The 22,016-nt window shown below is 40.6% G+C and overlaps 1 protein-coding gene across 5 annotated transcripts in view; it reads left to right on the top strand.

Annotated features, from left to right (window-relative positions):
• The window catches only part of LOC149231330 (2-oxoglutarate and iron-dependent oxygenase domain-containing protein CP2-like), a 186,222-nt gene that overhangs the window by 77,910 nt on the left and 86,296 nt on the right, over window positions 1-22,016 (top strand). For 4 of the 5 annotated variants that reach the window (XR_016248057.1, XR_016248058.1, XM_089379178.1 and 1 more), the window contains exons 3-5: window positions 13,711-13,887; window positions 14,012-14,162; window positions 14,320-14,406. Coding sequence is in view for 3 of the 5 variants with exons in the window: in XM_089379178.1 (XP_089235304.1) it covers window positions 13,711-13,887; window positions 14,012-14,162; window positions 14,320-14,406 (415 nt within the window). In the remaining 2 variants the exon portion in view is untranslated. The remainder of the gene's footprint in view (window positions 1-13,710; window positions 13,888-14,011; window positions 14,163-14,319; window positions 14,407-22,016) is intronic. The other variant, XM_089379180.1, reaches the window with a different exon arrangement.

The raw sequence follows: 22,016 nt of genomic DNA, 5'->3' as shown, positions 1-22,016 counted from the left end.
TCCAGTGTGAGTGGCTCGTGGCTTATGGTGCCCAAGCCAGTGGCTCATGTTTTCGCTAATAGCTTAATTGCTCATGTTCGGTTTGGTCGTGTTGGTGGTGTTCAATTGCTCATGTGCATGGCTCATGTTCAAGGGATGGTCACCCAAAATGTGTGGTTCCAGGTATGTCATGGCCTCTTGGCCAGACCTTATTCCTGGCAGTCCTTTAAAGTTTAAACCCAAACATGCTGTTGGAATGTCTACCTTTTACATTTTGTGTAGTCTTTGTTATCCAAGATTTTTTTTTTAAAAATCAGAGCTTGCGTGCCTGCTGTCTCTCGATATCCTTTGTAAACTTGTGGAATGTTTTCACACTCTTGGATGACTTGGTTAAGTGGGGACAATGTAATCTCAAGCTTTTAAACTTGTGCTACTGGTCTGGTTTCCCTTCAGGCAGACTAGTAGCACAAAACAGCCTCTTCTGTAATACCTTTTTCAAGTAATTAGTAGTCAAACTTTAAATAAAAAAAAAAAAAAACTTACAATGTGGACTTTGCAGCCTGCTTGAACCAATAGTTGTACGATCAATACAATCACTTTGAGCAACTTTGTTTGGCCTGTGGAAAGAGAGTACAATTGCAATAGTGTGGCCTGCTCTGTTTATGCCTTTCCTAGATGGCAAATTACTCTTTCTTCCCTCAACATTGAACCAATAGTTGTATGATCAATACAATCACTTCGAGCAACTTTGTTTGGCTTGTGAAAAGAGAGTATGTTAAAATTGGCAACTAGGGCCAAACTCCATGTGGGTCATCTTATTAATGACAGCTGATATTTTTCTTGGATCCCTCTCATCGAGAGGTGTAGGATTGATCTAAAGATCATCTGATTCCGATAAGTATTCATGGAGATATGAATTTATTTGTGTTATGGGACAATTCGTCAAGGTTGGCCAGCAACCAAATAAACCCCTCATGTGCTCTACGTTTTTGTATAAATAAAGGTGCCTTGAATCATTTGAGAACACAACTCTCATGATCTCCCTCTCTCCACTTGTTTTGGGTTTGTCTTCTCTCAAGGAAGACACAGTGGAGAGGGTCATCTAAAAGAGCCCTAGCTGCAATCTTGGAGGAGATCTGGCCACAGATCTAAGAATCCCTAGCTGCAGTCAATAGGAGTTCTAATGCGCAGTAAGGGAGCCCTAATCCATAGCTAATGGGAGCCCTAAACCTTTGTCAAGAGGAAGCCCTAAACTGCTGTCAAGAGGAGCCCTGAGTCAAGGCCTTAGCCGCAGCATAAGAAGGACTTCATCTGCAGCAGAAGGGACCTTATCATAGCATGAAGCAACGTGGGCATGGACAGCAGAAAGACAAGGAAGTCACAGTCACAAGGAGGAGAGATTCAGGGCTGTATATGTATGTATTTGAGTGCAGGTAAGTGTTGTCAGCTTGCTCGAGTTCATGAGGAAAGAAATGCTGCTGTTTGGGTATCATTTGGGAAGGCAGAGTGCTACAGCTAGCTGTTTTGCTAGGCTGCAAGCCAGAGCACACAGTTGAGGTTGTGTCAAAGACTGTCAAGGGTGGACAGCACCTTCAAAGGGCAGCGTGGCATGAGGGAAAGCTCTTCACGATAAACTGCAGTCCTAAAAGGACTTATCTCCTGACTGTGTGGTAGCCCTAACCTGAACACAGTCATAACAACAGTGGGCAACAATACATATGATCAGTATTGCTAGACATACGTGGTGCAATGGGACAGCATGGCAATGATGAGGTATTATAGCATGCATGGTTAAACATGATGCAACATGGGACAGCTGCAAGCATGAAGAATCATGGACAGCAGCAACATGGTAAAGCATGGACAACTGTGAGTAGAGTGCTGTATGGGACAACAATATAGTACTTGATGCAGCTACGACACAAAGCAGCGATGGTGCAGCAGTACATGGGCATAGCATGGTGCAGCCGTGGCACTAGGTAAACATTGGGTCAGCCGCAACATGAGGTCCAATATTGTGATGATGGGTGCAACATGGTGCAACACGGTGAGGTGCAGCATATGGACGAGATGCAACACATGATAGGTGAATGAGTCACCTTGGAGAATCAATTGAAGCAGCATGTCTTCAACTGATCTCATGTAGATATAATATATTGTCGAAGTATTGAATTCTGTTGTAAATGTACTATCTCTCTCTCTCTCTCTCTGGTGAACTATTGAAGAACATATAAAAAGAATTGATCAAGGGTTTCCCCACATTGGGGTTTGTCCCTGGCTAGCGCCACATCTTGTGTCCTCTTGTCTTGGCTTGTCTTTTGTGATTTATGTTTATGTTCTATCTGCAGTTTACTTTAATGTTGATGTGATTGCTAAAGATATTGAGCTAACTGTGAAAATTGAAATAAATTGCTCTAAGCATAGAACATACCTAAACTTAACATGGTATCAGAGCTGAGGTGAAGACAATGCCCAACCAAGAGTGAAAGAGCAATCACCGAAGATAGTTAAGAAAGAACAAAAGGATCAATGGTTTCCTCATCCCTCTTCAAATTCACCCAGGGTGAAATCGAAGCAGAGAATATTATCAGAATGGTGCAGCGGAATATGGCGTACCTAAAGATCACTTCATCGGGAAGACCGGATCTCAGGGTGGAAGGAAAGGCATATAACTAGTTCGGCCGTTATGTGAAAGAGTGTTTGAATGGCAGGGACACATCACTTGATGATGATAACAATCATTCCAGGGACATCTTCAATGATCAGAGGAATGACAATGCAGGTCATCAAGGTAACCACTGACTCTTCAAGAAAGCAAGGAACCCTAGGTATGAAGAATTAAATGTTGTTTCTGATAAGATAAAAAAGTGCTATCTTGTATTGGCCCTCTCTTTTAGATTCTTTGGGAATCTGGCTTATTGATTGTAGTGCTTCAAGGCACTCCATCGGATAGAAGGGTGCTCTCCCTAATTTGGTAGAGATGGAAACAATCGTGGGATTATACTTGGAGCCAATGCCACCTATCCTGAAAAGGGTGTAGGGAATATTACCTCTCAATTGAATGAGGGTAACTCGATCCACTTACAGAATCTCTTTTATGTACCTGATCGCAAGAACCTAGTGTCCATTTCGGCAATGGAAGTCAAAGGTTTCAGGGTGGCATTCATCGATGGAAAGGTACGTGTTTAAAAAATAAAACTTTCTAAGATGATTTTGAGTTCAAGGTTGGCAATTTGTATCAAGTTGCAGGATGGTCCATTGGGGACCATATTAGTTGACACATCTGATCTATAGCCCCGGAGGTCTACTTATGGGGCCCTACCTGATATGAGTTAGATGGTCAAGAAGAGAATGAAGGTACCTGCCTGAGATGTACCGAAGGAAAATCTTACAAGGGGACCATTCCCCTCATGTGGTACACAGGTTCAGAACAACTCGAGGAGTTTGAGATTCATGATCGGGAATCTCATGTATAGAGGTGGAAGAAAGCCCTCTATGGCATGAAGTATAACACCTTAGACATAGTATGAGAGGATTGATAGTTGTCTGATGAAGCTGAGATTCACTAGGAGTGAAACCAATCCAAACTATTGCTCGTAAGGTTGTGGATGATAGACCTCTCATACCGGCACCTTCTGAGGATGACCTATTTTTGATAGGTGTAGACCCTCTCACTTGCAGAAGTAAGAGGGAGTTGGATTCCAAATATGGAATGGTAAACTGCAAGCATGTGACTACCTCGATAATCTTAACTTTCAGAAGTTATATGGTGGTGATGTCAGACCAGATTTGGGAGATGCCTCTGAGTTTCATAAACTCATCTGCATTGATGTTCTTGGTGAATTTTCGTCTATCTATATGCGTTAAAGTTAGCATGGTGAGCTCATATTTGGTTGAGCCTCACTAGATTGGTGCCAAGAATCTTCAGAGGTATCTTCAGGGCACAAACTCTCATGGATTGAGATACACTGCCAGAAATATGAAGTTGCATGATTATTGGAATGCTGACTGGGCAAGCAGTGTGGAGGATCGCTAGAGCACTTCTCAGTGTTGGTTCTCTCTGGATTCTACTTCGATATCATGGATGAGCAGGAAGCAGAAGTCGGTTGCTATAAGCGTCGCCGAGATCGAATACGTAGCTACGAGTATGATCTTGTGTGACGCTACCTGGTTGTGGAAGCTCATCAGTGAGCTGTTTGTACACATGATGAATAACACTGTGATTCTTTGTGACAACTAGGGCGATTCGATTATTGAGGAATCCTGTATTCGATGATTTCTCCAGCAGATTGACATCAGATACTACCTTATCTGGGATATGGTAAGTCGATGAGTGAGGAGGCTCCATCGCATTGAGATTGATCTACAGGTCGCAGACACTTTGCCAAAGCTCTAGGGAAATGTCAAATCTATGATTTTTCCGAACGACTTGGAGTTGTTGAGAGACCTTCGTATAAGGGTCCTACATGTTGCATGCATTGAGCTTTGGGGGCCTTGGGGTACTTATTGGAGTGACATACGACCACAGGGCGACTCACCCTCCCCTGGTGGTGCATTATGTACAGGGTGACAGGTTCAACATTTCCCTGTGATACCTCGTGGCGACTATGGAACAGGATGATTAGTTCTCTTGTGGCAACTATGGAACAGGATGATTAGTTCTCCTGTGGGCTGGGATGATTAGTTCTCCTGTGGCAACTGTGAGCCAGGATGATTAGTTCTCCTGTGGACAGGATGATTAGTTCTTTTGTCAAGGCATCCTACCCATGTAGTTTGGGACTCATGGGAAGTACCTCTCATCTAATCAATGAGCAGGGAAATGGGGTTAGGGACCATAGTAGTACTGTCGATGGACGCATCATTGTATCTACTGTACTCCCTATGCTAGGATGACCTCCATTGTTCTGGGATCAATGAAATTGATCTGGTATCAGTATGAGTGGCTTGAGACACTCTGTTGTGATATTGAACTGGGATCAATAAAACTGACTTCGAGTCAGTAAGAGTGATATGACACACTCTCTTCAGATGAAATTGACTTCGGGTCAGTAGAGAATGGTATGAGACATTCTCGATCAATTCTTCTTCTTCATGGTTCAACAGAGCTCAGCAGAGCAGAACTGAGTAGACCAGAGCTCAGCAGAGCAGAACTGAGTAGAGCAGAGCTCAGCAGAGCAGAACTGAGCAGAGCAGAGCAAAGCTTAGTAGAATAGAACTGAGCAGAGCTCAGCAGAGCAGAACATAACAGTGCAGGGCACTGATGGCAGAGATAGTACAGTCAAACATATAGATCAGCGGATGGAGTTCTCCCTAGTTGAGAGGGAGTGTTAAAATTGGCAACTAGGGCCAAACTCCATGTGGGTCATTTTATTAATGGCAACTGATATTTTTCTTGGATCCCTTTCATCGAGAGGTATAGGATTTATCTAAAGATCATCCGATTCCGATAAGTATTCATGGAGATATGAATTTATTTGTGTTATGGGACAATTTGTCAAGGTTAGCAAGCAACCAAATAAACCCCTCACGTGCGCCTTGAATCATTTGAGAACACAACTCTCATGATCTCCCTCTCTCCACTTGTTTTGGGTTTGTCTTCTCTCAAGGAAGACACAGTGGAGAGGGTCATTTAAAAGAGCCCTAGACGCAGTCATCTAGGAGAGCCCTAGCCGCAGGCTTGGAGGAGATCTGGTTGCAGATCTAAGAAGCCTTAGTTGCAGTCAATAGGAGTTCTAATGCGCAGTAAGGGAGCCCTAATCCGTAGCAAAGGGAAGGCTCTAATCCACAACAAAGGGAGCCCTAATCTGTAGCAAAGGGAAGGCTCTAATCCACAACAAAGGGAGCTCTAATCCGCAACAAAGGGAAGGCTCTAATCCGCAGCAAAGGGAGCTCTAATCACAGCAAAGGCAAGGCCCTTATCCATAGCTAATGGGAGCCCTAAACCACTGTCAAGAGGAAGCCCTAAACTGTTGTCAAGAGGAGCCCTGAATCAAAGCCTTAGCCGCAACATAAGAAGGACTTCATTCATAGTAGAAAGGACCTTATCATAGCATGAAGCAACGTGGGCATGGACAATAGCAAGATAGAGAAGCCGCAGTCACAAGGAGGAGAGATTCAGGGCTGTATATGTATGTGTTTGAGTGCAAGTAAGTGTTGTCAACTTGCTCGAGTTCATGAGGAAAGAAACGCTGCTATTTGGGTATCATTTGGGAAGGCAGAGTGCTATAGCCAGCTGTTGTGCTAGGATGCAAGCCAGAGCACACAATTGAGGTTGTGTCAAAGACTGTCAAGGTTGGACAACACCTTCAAAGGGCAGCGTGGCATGAGGGAAAGCTCTTCAAGATAAACTGCAGTCCTAAAAGGACTTATCTCCTGACTGTGTGGTAGCCCTAACCTGAACACAGTCATAACAACAATGGGCAACAATACATATGATCAGTATTGCTAGACATAGGTGCTGCAATGGGATAGCATGGCAATGATGAGGTATTATAGAATGCATAGTTAAACATGATGCAACATGGGACAACTGCAAGCATGAAGAATCATGGACAACAACAACATGGTAAAGCATGGACAACTGCAAGTAGAGTGCTGTATGGGACAACAATATAGTACTTGATGCAGCGAGGACACAAAGCAGCAATGGTGCAACACATGGGCATAGCATGGTGCAGCTTGGCACTAGGTAAACACTGGGATAGCAGTAGGATGAGGTCCAGTATTGTGATGATGGGTGCAACATGGTGCAACACGGTGAGGTGCAGCATATGGACGAGATGCAGCATAGGATAGGTGAACGAGTCACCTTGGAGAATCAGTTGAAGCAACATGTCTTCAACTGATCTCCTGTAGAGATAATATATTAGTCGAAATATTGACTTCTGTTGTAAATGTTCTATCTCTCTCTCTCTCTCTGTGCTAAACTATTGAAGAACATATAAGAAGAATTGATCAAGGGTTTCTCCACATTGGGGTTTGTCCCTAGCTAGCGCCACATCTTGTGTCCTCTTGTCTTGGCTTGTCTTTTGTGATTTATGTTTATGTTCTATTTGCAGTTTACTTTAATGCTGTTGTGATTGCTAAAGATATTGAGCTAACTGTGAAAATTGAAATAAATTGCTCTAAGCATAGAACATACCTAAACTTAACAGAGTACAACTGCAATAGTGTGGCCTGCTCTGTTTATGCTTTTCCTAGATGACAAATTACTTTTCTTCCCTCAACACTGATGCATATCACTTCGAGTAGCTTTGTTTGGCCTAGTAAAAGAGAGTACAACTGCAATAGTGTGGCTTTCTCTATTTTTGCTTTTCCTAGGTGGAAAATTGCTCTTTCTTCCCTCAACATTGATGCATGCTTAGGCAATACACTGTACATCCAAATGTGAAGGTGTATCACTAGTTTTGAAGATGTATGGCTTGTTCATATAGAAAGTAGAACTACAATGGTGTTACAGATTGTACGACCTTCAATATGCTCTTGTTATGTTTGATTGCACTCTTCTTTACCCTAGCTCTTTTGCTCTTTTCTCACATGTGTTTGAATTCTTCTATCTTGTTGTTTCTATGCTTTGAGAGAAGATAGCTAATATCCTCTATCCTAGCTACCGCCAATTTGAATCTTGAGATGTACGGCTAAGATTAAATCCTAATCCAAGTTATAGATGTACTAGAACATTTCATTTTTTTTCTAAGATTGAGTTGACTTCAAAACTTTATATTTTCACTTTTCTTTTATTTTCAATTGAAATTACATGATGAAATTATTTCACTTTCCTAGTGGTCACAAAAGAAATGTCCCATACCACTTAATGCATATTTACGCTGAAATGCGTGCAAGAAAGTTCTTGCTCGACTTACATTTCTCAACACTTTTCTGAATCAAGTCTAGAATGCAAAAATAGCCACCAATGGGACATTTGCAACCCCACTGCTAGACCTGTAAGTGCTTATGGGATAAATCTCTCTCTCTCTCTCTGGATTTGGTATACACAAACCCTACTAAGCTACCCACTTAGCATGGCAGAATTTGGAATTAAAATATATATTAATGCCCATGAAAGACTAAACTATGTCAAAGGGGCTAGAGATTACATATTTCAAGAGAAGCCCATAGAAGAACAAAGGGTACAAGAGACTTGTGAAAAAGAGAGAATAAAATAGAAGGTATACAGGGTATAAATCAACCCTAAAAGTGGAGTAGACATAGGGAACTAATGCTGGGGATGAAGCACGATTAATACCAAGAGAGGAGGGAATTGGTTTTACTCATCTTTTGAATATGAGCCAACAACTTGGATGTCCATGCCCATGCCCATTGCCTTTCAATATTCTCCTCAGCAGAGTGGGTCAGGCTAATAGGCTTTTGTGCAGTAATCTTTATGACATCAATTTACCCTCTTGGATGGAGTCAAAAGGAGGGCTCCTAACAACCACTAATGAGGAATTATTTGTAGAAGAGAAATTGCTCCTGGGGATGTTTGATGGCTCTCGAGTTGTTCTAATCATTTTAGAACTCCTCAACTTGATGTATAAAGAAGTTAGGTAGTGTGAGCTAGAGTGGAGAGTTCAGTGATCCTTGTGGAGTTCAATCATGTATTGACGAGGTGATTTATCCTTAAAATTTCTTGAGAATCAAAGGAATGAAGGAGATGATTTATCTATGTGGTACATGGTCTTTGAGAAATGTATCACAAAATCTAGCAACCTAGTGCAAAGCTTCTTTGGGCACTTTTGTAAAGTCCCTTGTGGATTAGTTACCAACGAGAGGATGAAGTTACCTATCCAACCTTGTAGGCTATAGTCTTGATAAAGGGGGAAAACCCAGTTATCCAATGTTTGGGGCAACATTGGATAAATTTTGGGTTGGCTGGGGCAAAATTTCCAAATATGTTTGCAACCCCTTTCATTTAAGAAACCCTATGAGGGAATCTATAAATAAAAAAGAGTTGGAATCACATTTTCATCATCAATTTGGATCAAAGAGTTGGAATCACATTGTCATCATCAATTTGGATCAAATATATCCGTTTTCTTGAGCTATGGCTCTAAGGGTTTTAAGGCCCCTTTCCACTACTAATTTCGGTGGTGAAAGGTTCTATCCTAGTTAGTCATCATTTTGCATTCATCTTTTGTCATCATTTGCCTTGTCAAGTCGTGGAATTTGGTAGTGAACGAATCTGTCTGGTTCAACAAACTCAGTAGCATTTCTAGTCTAGTGTATTACTCATTGAAGAAGAATTTCTGTGACAACTGTCCATAGTCTGCAGTTTGTATTCTACAACCACAATTCATAGTGTATAGTCCATAGTCACAATTTACAGTTCACAATCTGCAGTTTCAACACAGTGGTCAGTTGATTAGTATATAAACTATTGAATTGGACCGTATCATATAGGATTGGATATTGGTTTATTAATTGTAACTATTACAAATCAATATAGGGATATTGGCTGGACATATTTACCTTGGTTGGGCTGTCAACCCTATTGATTTTGTTTGGAGAAGAATTGTATTGTTGTTGAAAAATCTTAGATTATTCATGCATGCCTACTATTACTATTGAATGATCTTTTATTCTTGTATATTATATAAATAAATGCCCATTGTTGTATGAATGAGTGAATTCTATTGTTTGAAACCCTAACCTAAATGTGAAATCCTAGGGCGAAAATTGTTGAAATTTGGTACCGGAGGACATGTGGTTCCCTAAAGCTTTGATCTTTGGCCTAGGGAAAAGTGTCCAAAAGAATTTAATTTTTCTCCTAAAGTGACTTTATAATTTTTATAAAGTCAAATCTAATTTAAAAGTGACCTTAATTGATAAAGTTACTAAAGTCTAATTTTAAAGTGACTTTAATAAAGTTGATGTAAAATTAGAAAGGAAAAGTGACTTTGGAAATAAATGACTAAGTGGGTCTTTATTAAAGTGGGGTGAATTAAAAAATAGAAAGTGAGATTTAAATGAACATTTAATCTCAGCCCTAGATCTCAATCTATTTCAGCCATTGGATTTAGGGATTCCCCAAAAGTCACTTAGGGTTAGATTAAAGGAGGGAAAGGAGGAAAAGGTCATTCATTCTTTCATGAGCAGATTGAGAGAAGGAGAGCAAGAGAGCAAGGGAGATTTCTGGACAGTGAGGAGGAGGCAGTAGCTTGGCACACATTCCAAAGCAGCATTCCAGCAAGTCCGTACAACTGAGTTAGCACACAGTGAAGGGCAGGTTTTGGGCACGATTTTCTAGAAAGGCTGTACAACAGTTTTGGCTCAGATTCCAAGGAGGCTGTACAACAAGGTTGCACAGAAATCGAGGAGTAGAAAGTCTGAAAATTGCTGGCACGTTTTTCAAGGGAGGTCGTACAGCAAGTGGCTGTACCTTGGCATGCATTTCTAGGCAGAAATCCGTACACTGTACTGCTGTTTTTTGCACAGAAATCGAGGAAACCGTACAACAACATTTATGGCAGCTTGCACGCTTTTCTAGGTAGGCCGTACAACAGCATTTAACGTTGAAATTTGGCACAAAAATCGAGGAGGCCGTACAACATTTATTGCTGTTCAGTTTTGCTGTTTGCAAGTTTTTCCAGTTGGCTGTGAGGCACGGAAAACGAGATAAGTTGTAAAAGTTTGCTTGCTGATTTTTTGCTGAATATTTTCTCTCACTGTAAAAAGCATTTTCCAGAAATAAGGAGGAGCTTTCGAACTGGTTTTCCCCAAGAGTTGTAGGGGGTTTTTCCAGGGTCACCTTGACAAAAAATCACTGTGTTTAAATGTGTTGAATGGCTGTTTGTATGTGTTGATTTTTATTTCTGCATTTTCCAGCATTCTGTAATTTTTCTAGAATTTGTGTTTTCAGCAAAAATTTGTGTTTTCAACAAAATTTATTTTCCAGCAGTTAAATATATGGATATGGGAAAGAGAATTTAACTATTTTAGAGAAATAAGGTGAAACTGAAAACTGGGGTGGGAAATGAGAAATTTTTACATGGTATCAGAGTGCTGAAGTGCAGTTTGGGACAGCAAGGAGGAAAATTACAGCCTGCTGATTTTTCACTCCGAAAATTCCAGCAAGCTGATTTTTCACAAACAACAGTTTTATCCTTACTACATCAGTGCTATTTTTCAGTTTTAGGACAACAGGATGTCATTGGGATTGAGGGTGGAGGATAGGTTGGATGGGCATTCCAATTACAACGTTTCGAAGGAGAGAATGCAGAGCATCTTTGAGGAAGCAGAAGTCTGGGACATTACGGTGCATACCACACAAAACCCTGTTGTTGTGCCTACTGATGCTACTCAGTTGGCTGCTTATAATAGAAAGAACAACGAGGGTAAGAGACTAATTCTAGACAGAGTCAAAGACCATTGCATTCCTCATGTGAGAGGAAAGAGAAATGCCCATGAGATGTGGACAACATTGTCCAATCTCTATCAGAGTACCAATGAGAACCAGAAAATGGTCCTGAAGGAGAAACTGAAGACCATTAAGATGGGCAATGATAGTGCAGCTGGATATCTCACAAAGATTACTAATGTGAGAGATGAGTTGGCAGCAGTTGGAGAAGTCATTCCACCTACTGAGTTGGTGCGGATTGCAGTGAATGGCCTCCCCCGTTCATGGATGAACATTGCTGATGGGGTTTGTGCACGTGAGACCCTTCCCACGTGGGAGAGGTTTTGGGATGATTGCATTCAGACAGAGATCAGGAAAGGTCAGCTTGGGGCAGCCAAGCCAGTTGAGCAGGATGAGGATGTAGCACTGTTGGCAGGAGGCAAGAAAGGCAAAGGGAAGAAGTAGGCTTCCACAAGCAATGGTGGGGGCAAAGGCAAAGGTAAAGGTAAACAGGGTAACACATAGAAGTACTATTCCAAGGTGAAGTGTTGGAATTGTCAAAAGATGGGACACTATGCAGTTGTGTGTCAGGTTTGGTTTGTTGGCAGATGTCTAGTAGAGTTGGGTGGGATTTGGCTAGAAGGCAGATTTGGAGTTGGAAGTTGGAAAGCACTTGTATCTCCCACCTTCCATGCTTTTAGGCAAGGAAACTAAGTAGGAAGAAGATTTTATTTTGGAGGGATTTATGGGATACTAGTTCTCGCTCTTGGAAATATTGGTGTTCAGTGGCTCACGAGTTTGCATTATCTCCTATGGATTGAAGTTTGAACTGCTTTTTTGGAGACAATTTGGCTTCTTCCATAGGAAGATATTTTTGCAAGATGAATATTGATGTGACAGGTCTTTCTTAACTGGAGTGGGAGTGAAGTTTTGGACAACCTTTGAATCAGTATGGTTGTCATAGTCTTCACTTCATTTTGCATTAGAGGCATCTATTAGGTCCAGTTCTGAATGCTTGGTGGGTTTCGGTAGATGCTGAAAGACAATGGATTAAGAGGTTGCATGGTGTTTGGTTGAGGAGGGTTTCCTTTAAAACATAGGATGTTTGCTTGTTTGGTGATATTTCAGGCTCTCCACTCCAAAGCTTGTTTGGCCAAGAGTGACCTTTCCGTGGGTCTTTGCCTGTCCTCTCCAAAGGCAGAAATGGTGATGCATATTTTTTAGGACTGTCCTTTTCAGGGTCTTGCTGGGCAGAGTTGCAATCTCAGTTGGCAAACACTCTTCAGGGGCATTTGCATTGGAGGGCAGTCTTCTTGGGAGATTCCAGATGTGCGATTTGGGATTTGTTGACTCTTGCTGGGCAGAGTTGCAATCTCAGTTGGCAAACATTCTTCAGGGGCATTTGCATTGGAGGGCAGTCTTGTTGGGAGATTCCAGATGTGCCACTTGGGATTTCGTGACTCTTGCTGGGCAGAGGTGCAGTCTCAGTTGGCAAACATTCTTCAGGGGCATTTGCATTGGAGGGCAGTCCTTTTGGGGGATTCCAGATGTGTGATTTGAGATTTGCTGACTGGTATTTGGCACTGTTTATGAGTTTCTGCATTGTATGTTCACTGGGGACTCCACTGCACATGTGTTTGAAAATGAGGTCAGTTCTTTGGTTGCTTTTTGTTGATGAGGTACATATGCAAATGCTGGCAAAATGATCATTGCTGCTTGAGGATGCCAAATCGTTAGGCCATGCCTCTTATTCTGATTTTAGTTGCCTTAAGGGAAAGGATATAAATTTCATTGTGTATGCCCTTCCATTTTCATTTTTCTTTTTGCTGGTGAGTAAATAATTCTGTATATATAAGGAATATTTTTGCAAAAGAAGGGATCCAAATAGAAATTTCCACTCCAAGGAGAATCCTTTGGGCACACTCAGTGTCTTGATTTTCCTTTTTATATTTTCTGTCAGAGGCTAGTTGATCCAATATGACAGTAACTTGAATTCATTTCATAATACTTAGTTACACATGACTTTCATTTTCTTCTTGCAAAATTTCAAGAAATGAATGGATATCTTGTGGACTGTTGTAAACAAATTTAGTTCTATTACCATGTTCAAGAGAATTTAGTGTTAGTCATTATTTTGCCATGCTAAGGTTGATTACATGCATCTGGCTTTTGTAATGTAGATGTATGAACTATTCTAAACATGTAATACGAACCTTCTTTTTCACTGGTCCTGATACTGCCATTGCCTTTTTTATAGCCTGTGCATAAAGAATCACCATGCAAAGGTTGAGTAGATGGATGTGGCTTTTCTTATGTCGATGTATGAGCTGTTCTAGATATGTAATAGAAACCTACTATTTCACTTTTCCTGATAATGCCATTGCTTTTTTTTACAGCCTCTGCATAAAGAATTATACACCTTGAACCCTGAACACTTCTTTGTTCAGACTTTTATTGATGCTGTTAATGAGAACACAGAGGAAAGTTTTAAAAGTATACTTTCAGAACCATCACCAGGGGTGTATATATTTGACATGTTTCAGCAAGGCTTCTGTGAGTTATTGATAAGTGAGGTCAGAGTTATTAATGCCAAATTCCAGGTTTAGCTTTGCTGTTATATTCCGAGGTACCAATAAACGTATTCAGTTGAACATGTTTTGACTTTTGATTTTTGTTTGTCGATTTCTGAATTCTTAGGTGGAAAATTTTGAAAAGTGGGTTGATGCTACAAAGCTGAATGTTATGAGACCTAATACAATGAACAAGTATGGAGTAGTTCTAGATGACTTTGGATTTGAAAGTATGCTTGATAAATTAATGATTAATTTCGTCAAACCTTTGGCTTCAGGTACTTATCTTTCTAGTTTTTTGTTTGTTCTTCATATGAATAATGTTTTCTCAATCCTATTGCCTAAAGTTGCCAAGTAAGCAATATTCTTTAGCATTGAGCAGAGGCACGAGTATAAATTTCGACAATTTTATGCCTCAGCATTGTGGTATTGCAGTTTTATTTCCAGATGTTGGTGGCTCAACTCTTGATACACATCACGGTTTCGTTGTCGAGTATAGCAAGGATCGAGATCGTGATCTTGGTTTGTGGTTTCTTTCTCAATCTTTTTTCTTACAAGTTTTCGGTGTTCTTAAGATAAGAAACTGTACTATTTTCAGATCATCCACTATGATAAAGCTCTGAAATGGTGTTTGTACTTTGTATAGATATTTCATGGTTCATCATAAATTGTTTCATTATTCATGTTGATTCTATGATAAAAAAGCTCTGAAATGGTGTTTGTGCTTTGCATAGATATTTCATTGTTCATCAGAAATGGTTTCATGTTGGTTCTATGATAAAAATCCTGTAAGAATAATAACTATTTAGCTGATGCATAGCAATTCTACAACATTTCCAAATATTGTTCATTTTTTAACTCTGGAAAAAATTGTTCTTTTTTATGATAAACAAAATTACATGCAGTAGATGCATGCTTGCATTTCATGTGTCTCCTCAAAAGGAGGGAGTATAAGAGTATAGCTCAGATATATCATTTGTTGCTATACCAGTCAGCAAAATATATAATAAAAGAGGACAGTATTTCATTCCATAAAACTGCCTATCATATACATTCTATAATTATCACTGGTTTAAAACCAGTTTTTACAAGTATGAATATAAAGTCTTTCAACTTTCAAGATTCTTCAACTATACAGTCAAAAACAATAGTCTCATAATTAGACAGTTCCATGATTAAAAGAAAGGTGTATGAATGTATTCAGTGGAGTGCCCCTTCACCTTCTCCTGAATGATCCAAGTTCCTTTATCCAAATGTAGTCTGATTCTGGGGAGACCATCAGCTTCTTTGTTCCTTCTCTGTGGATAAAATGTTAAAAGTTGTCTGAGCAAGTTGTATCTCGTCACATATAGGCTGAAGAATGTAATTTCCCAAGGGGTTTGTTCCTTTCATCCAATTCACCAGTCTGAGAATCTCCAAATATTGTAATTTATGAGCACGTTTTTCTGCTGACAAGGAAAGCAACAGTTCAATTGCCATTAGCTAACCCTGGTTGTTTGTCCCCTTGCCTAGTCTTGCTTTGAAAGAGATTACGCCACGTTGGCCTCCTTGCCAAACGCACATCCTTTACACATTCCATCTTGCTCCACTCGGATCTCTGTGTTGAAATATTAACAAGGTTCGGTCTTCATAAATGTATTTGATTCACGATGAAATGTATTTATCAAAAGAATGAAGAAAATAGTTTTATTATTATTATTATGACTTAGTAAAGCATGGGTTTCATGCTTGGGTCATCTTGTTTTAGGTCAAAGTCCCCATTGAGGACTTCTAGGATTTATTCTGAGTCATTAGAGTCACTGCCCATTAAAAGAGACCCTTCTTGGGCTTTCGAATCATGTAAAAAGAATTATTTTTGAGTCAAAGTGAATTTTGTCACCTCCACACCAAGTCGGCCTCAAGAAGGATAATTAACACTTACTAGAAGGCTATATACAAGGCAATTCGAATTCATTTGGAGTAATTCACTCTCTCTGTGATAGTTCAATATCCTAAAGTTGGAAGCTCGGAAATGCAAAGTTGAAGAAGAGCTGGAAAGGGGCTGTAAAAGAGTGCGAAATTTTGGAGGCAAGAAGAAGTCATCGAGATCGAAATTTTGGTTCATCTATCTCTCACTCAGGAGGAGTATCTAGGGAGATCAGAGTTTTTCTTTGTCTAGTCGAGGGTGCTGTTGCTTCTTCCAATTGCTGGGTCGAAGCTGCTACTACAAGTTAATGCTGCTAGGCCGAAGTTGCTATTGAAGGGTTATCATCCTCAAGAAGGATTGAGGGCTGACATGGTGTGGAGAAAGTTTTGTCTAGGTCAAGAGTCTTGGATTATGTTGAGAAACTATTGAAGGAAGAATTGTTGACTTATTTTTCTCCTCGATAGGGGTTTTGCCCTGGCAGAGTGCCTACATCTTGTGTGTTGTGTTTTTGTGATCATCATATACACATAATTTGGTAATTGCTTGATGAAAGATAATATAACAAAGAAGTAAAAGAAGCCAACATAATCAACAAGTAATTATCAAGAAAGAGAAATATAACCCTAATTCTACTAGCATTGATTTCTCAACACTTTGGAAGCCTAGTAACCATCCTCTACACCATAAGAAGAGCTCTGTAGTGTAGGTGCCCCATCCTCCTGTGCCAAATCTTGTTCTGGCTATCACTCTTATGTTTGAGAGCCTTCATCAACTATCCTCTTAACAGATAGAGATCTCTCTCCCTCCTACCAATCACCCACGTCTTGCTGAAATCAATCCCTTTCAGCCGAACAACCACTTCACCTCACGTAAAGCTGACCTCTAGTCCTCTGTCTTTTATAGATGAAATTGAAAGGAGATTTTTCTCCAAACTTGATACATATAACACCTCGTTCACCTACATGGTGCCACCTGAGTCCATCTGGAACTCGATACTCCTAGTGCCGTTGACTGCATACTTGGCCTTATCACCAAGCTCTACATGTACATATTTGGGCCCTCTGGTCATGTTGGTGAAGACGTCTCTTGATTTCATCATATGACGAGATGCTTCACTGTCCAAATCCATCATCTTCTCCTTACAAACCTCATTCAAAGTCATCTAGTTTTATTAAAGGCAACCTCGGGAAAGTGAACACAAGGAAGCAAACTATGATTGGAAATTTACAAGACATCCCAAAGAGTACTTTTCAATGGGTCTAGTACATCGGTTTGATAGACTTGTCATTGATTGAGGACAAGCAATGTTGGGAAGGGGGCATTGTAATGTTCTTGAGGAATTAATTGCTCAAGAGACGAAGTAGCCTATCGATCCTCGTAGGCTATATTCTTGGATGGGGAAAACCCCAAAATACCGTCTGGGCAAGTTTTGGGCAGCTGGGCAAAGAAACCCAAAGTTGGGGTTTTGAGTGAACCTCACTTAATCAATTAAGGAGAGAAACCCCCCCAAAGAAATCTATAAATACAAGAGGGTTGAATTCATTCAGATGGATTGGATCAATTATCTCTGTTTTTCTTTGAGCCTGAGGCTATGAGGGATTTAAGACCCTTTCTCTTATCAATTTTGGTGGTGAAAGATTCCACCCTAGTTGATAAGCTTATTTTCTCTTTATTCCTCTTCGTACTTTGTTTTGGCAACATGTTTCTAATTATTTGAAGGAGCAACAAAGTGTTTTGGTGGCAAGGTTAATCATGTCACTTTAAAGTTGGTCAAATTGTTTGTGGCAACATTCTTGGACCAGATTGAAGTTCGGAGGCCCAAAATAGAGATACAAATGTGGTCAAACCAGTCAACAAATCACAAATGAACTTGACCTCCAAGATCAGTTAATAATTCAGTCAAATAGAAGTAAATGATCCTAAGTAAATGCTGGCAAACACAAGAGAATATTGGTCAACAGAGAATTGTACTTCCTCTTTTCTCCGTCGCACGTGTGGACGAATCACCTTGTTTCAAATCGAATTGATGTGTGTGATGTGATGCCAAATGTGAGGTACTTGTATTTATAGATGAGATAGGAGGAGGGTTTTTGACCTTGGGGTCAAACCCATTCGTTTGTGTGGGCCGACTTGGTTAACATTCAAAAAATACAAAATTTCTTTTTTGATTTTCCAATGAAAACACTAACCATAACTACCCTTTTTTCAACACTCCCTCTTAGCTATGGAGGTATTCATCTTCTCTCTCAAGATCAATCTCCCTAACCAATCCATAGGTCTCTTAGCAACAACCCAAGGAAGAGATCAGATGTACAAATCTCTATCATTTCAAGATCAGTCTCCCTGACCAATCCATAGGTCTCATAGCAACAACCCAAGGGAGGGATCAAATGTACAAGTCTCATCATAAGGAATGATACATAACATCCAACACATCCCATAAGCCAAAACCCAATGGCATTAAGATCAATGCCCAACTAACCATGGGATCAATCAATAAAGCCAAACTCTCCAACCTTATGCAATGGTTTCTTAGTCAAGCACAATGACCCAAGTGAGTACACGGTCCATTTCCTTGACCATAAACAAGGTCTCTTGGTCCGTGACCCAAGCGAGGAATCCCTATCTCAATCATGACTATATAGTCTCTCAGTCAAATGACCCAAGGGAGAGAATCTCAAAATTTATGTCCCCGACCAAACTAGTCTCTCAGTCATTGTGACCTAAGGGTGTGAAAATTCAGTGACCTCGAATCCTATTATAGTAATTGATAATGTTTCTTTTTTTTGTTTAATTAATCAACCAAATTATTTGTAGTTTCCTACGGAAAATATCGAAACATATACACTGCAACCTTCACAAAATAAATGTTCTGGAAGAAATAAAAATGTTGGAAGAATAGATGCACACACACAATAAAACACCGCTATTTTTGGACCAATGTCCCTAGAAAAACCCAACTTGGGAAAACCGGTGTAGCAACTGAGGGTTTTATTATTATGTAGTAGTAAATGAGTACAAATCTATGGAAGCTCAAATCTAGCTTTCCATATAGAGAAAATGATTGACAAAAGTCTAGTGGGAAAAATCTTACTTCCACCAGTGATCCAACACTGATCTTAACTCAAGATGAGCTGTTCCTTGTTGCCTTTGCATCACCCTACGCAGATCTGCATCACTTAGCTCAGACCAACGTCTCTCTCACTCTGTTGATCGACTGCTACTCTGGAAACTCGATCTTCCTGGCCTCCAGGCTCCCACTCCGGCTCTTGTCACTGAATCTCGACTTCTCCTTATCAAAATACGAATCTCCCTCTGAAGCTTTGTGCTGCCTATCTGCACTACGTCAACCTCTCTGTAGAGTACATTGTCTCTCTTGTTAATTTTAGGCAACAATGGTATGTTTTATGGTTGAGAGCAATCTTCAATTTCTTTAGTAGCCTAGTATCAATATTCAGATTAGAAATCACATCAACATGATAGTAAAATGCAGATAGAACATAAACATAAACAGTGGAAGACAAGCCAAGACAAGAGGACACAAGATGTGGCACCAGTCAGGGACAAACCCCAATGTGTGGAAACCCTTGATCAAATCTTATTTTAGTCTTCATTAGTTCAACAGAGAGAGATAGTACAATTTACACATTTGATAATTTATAATAGTAGCAAAATAGCCCTAACCAAAAAAGTCAACACTGGTCAACAGGGCAGATTTGACCCTCAGCAAATTGGCCAACTTCAGTCTCCAAACAACAAGATAAAACAACCCTCAAAATAGTGAAATTTAGCCCAATCAAAGTCTGGTCAAACAACCCACCTGCAGTCAATGCTGGCCAACACCTGGTCAAACTGTCCAAAAATTCGGTCTCCTAAAATTTTTGCCTCTTGAAATTTTGCTCTCTTGAAATTTCGGCCTCCTGAAATTTGCTCTCTTGAAATTTCGGACGTGTGGAGAGAGAGAGACCCAGAAATCCATAGTGTGAAGATGAGTGTGTCCAAATGAGGCTAAGTCACCTTCTATTTATATGCAACGTCGAGGAGGAATAGATGTGACTGTTGGGCTTCTGAGCCTAGAAAAGTTTGCTTGCCGACCTTGACAATTTGACCATAATCAAAATAAATTCATAACTTCATTTGTACATGTTAGAATCAGATGATCTTTAGATCAATCCTACACCTCTCGCAAAGAGGAATCCAAGGAAAATATCAACTGTCATAAATAAGATGACCCATGTGGAGTTTGGCCCTAGTTGCCAATTTTAACACTCCCTCTCAATTAGGGAGAATTCCATTTGCTAATCCATCTGCCAATCTATACTATCTTTGCCATCAATGCACTGCTCTGCACTGCTCTGCTGAACTATGAAGAAGTGATCCAGAATGTATCATACCATTCTCTATTGACCCGAAGTCAGTCCCAATCAAAGGAGAGTGTGTCATACCACTCTTACCGATCCAAAGTTAGTTCCAATCAAAAGACTGTCTTATACCACTCTTACTGACCCAAAGTCAGTTCCAATTGATCCCGGATCAATATCAGTGATCCTAGCATAGGGAATACGGTAGTACACGATGCGTCCATCGGTAGTACCATGGTCCTTATCTTCATTTCCCTACTCATTAGCCAGATGAGAGGTAGGATGTCTCAATGGGAGAAGGATGAACCACTCATCCTGCCTACATGTCGCCAAGGGGTATTGCAGGGGAAGGATGAATCACTCACCCTGTACATAACAAACCACTAGGGGAAGACTGAACCACTCACCATATGGTTGTTCATCGCTCCAAGAAGTACCCCAAGCCCCTTGAAGCTCCCAGAGCTCAATGTCCATCTCATACAGGACCCTCATAAGAGGGCCTGTCCACGACTCCAAGTCGTTCCCGGAAGGCTAAGAACTTGGCCTTCCCCAGGGGCTTTATCAGAATATCGGCGACCTGCTCATCAGTGCCAATGTGATGTAGCCTTATAGCTCGTCGTTGTACCATATCTCTGATAAAGTGGTACCTGATATCTATATGCTTGGAGCGATCATGAAATACATGATTTTCTGATAATCGGATCCCACTCTGGTTGTTGCAGAGGATCACGGTGGTATCCAGCACATGTCCAAACAACTCACTGAAGAGCTTCCTCAACCAGACAGCTTCACAGGAGGCCATACTAGCAGTTATGTATTCGCCCTCAGCAGTGCTCAAGGCAACAAATTTCTGTGTCCTGCTCATCTAGGATATCGAAGTAGAACATAAAGAAAAACAACATCCAGAAGTGCTCTTGCGATCCACCACACTGCGAGCCCAATCAACATCAGAATAACCATGCAGCCTCACATCTTCGACAATGTATCTCAGTCCATGAGTTATTGTGCCCCGAAGATATCTTAGAATATTCTTAGCACCAATCCAATGTATATGATGAGGCTTAACCATGTATTGGCTCAATGTGTTAACTGCAAAACATATGTTCGAATGGGGGTTCACCAAGAACATCAGTGCTCCTATGAGTTGATGATACTTAGAAGCATTTCCCAATTCAGGTCCAACAACACTACCACATAACTTCTTAAAGTTAAGTTCCATTGGACTAGTCACATGCTTGTAGTCCACCATCCCAAATCTTTCCAATATCTTCACAACATATTTTCCTTGGGAGAAAAACTTCACTTGGCTTTTGCTAGACCTCCAACCGTAGGAAATAGTGCATCGGTCCTAGGTCATTCATCTCAAATTCAGAAACCAACTCCCTCTTACATTTGTGAATGAGAGGGTCTGCACCTGTTAGAAAGAGGTCGTCCACATAAAGTACCAGAATGAGAGGTTTATCATTTTCAACCTTAAAGTAAAGGTTTGGATCGGTTTCACTTCAGTGAATCCCAACTTCATCAGATAGCTATCAATCCTCTCATACCAAGCTCGAGGTGCTTCCTTCAATCCATAAAGAGCTTTCTTCAAGCTGCGTACATGAGATTCCCGATCATGAACCTCAAACCCCTCGGGGTGTTCCACATAGACTTCCTCTTTGATTGAACCATGCAAGAAAGTGGCCTTCACATCCATGTGATGTAGGTTCCATCCTTGTGAGGCAATAAGGGCTATGATCGAGCAGATGGTGGTGTATCGGGCAATAGGTGCAAATATCTCATCCTAATCTACACCTTCCTTTTGAGAGAAGCCTCGAGCAACAAAGTGAGCCTTGAACTTTTCTGCACTTCCGTCAGCTCCATGC

This window comes from Pinus tabuliformis, chromosome J, assembly GCF_031772625.1.
Source record: "Pinus tabuliformis cultivar Carrire ecotype Pingquan chromosome J, CPIR1, whole genome shotgun sequence".
Classification (NCBI taxonomy): Eukaryota; Viridiplantae; Streptophyta; class Pinopsida; order Pinales; family Pinaceae; genus Pinus; species Pinus tabuliformis.
Note: the sequence above shows the minus strand (reverse complement) of the source record. Positions and strands in the feature narration are given on the sequence as shown.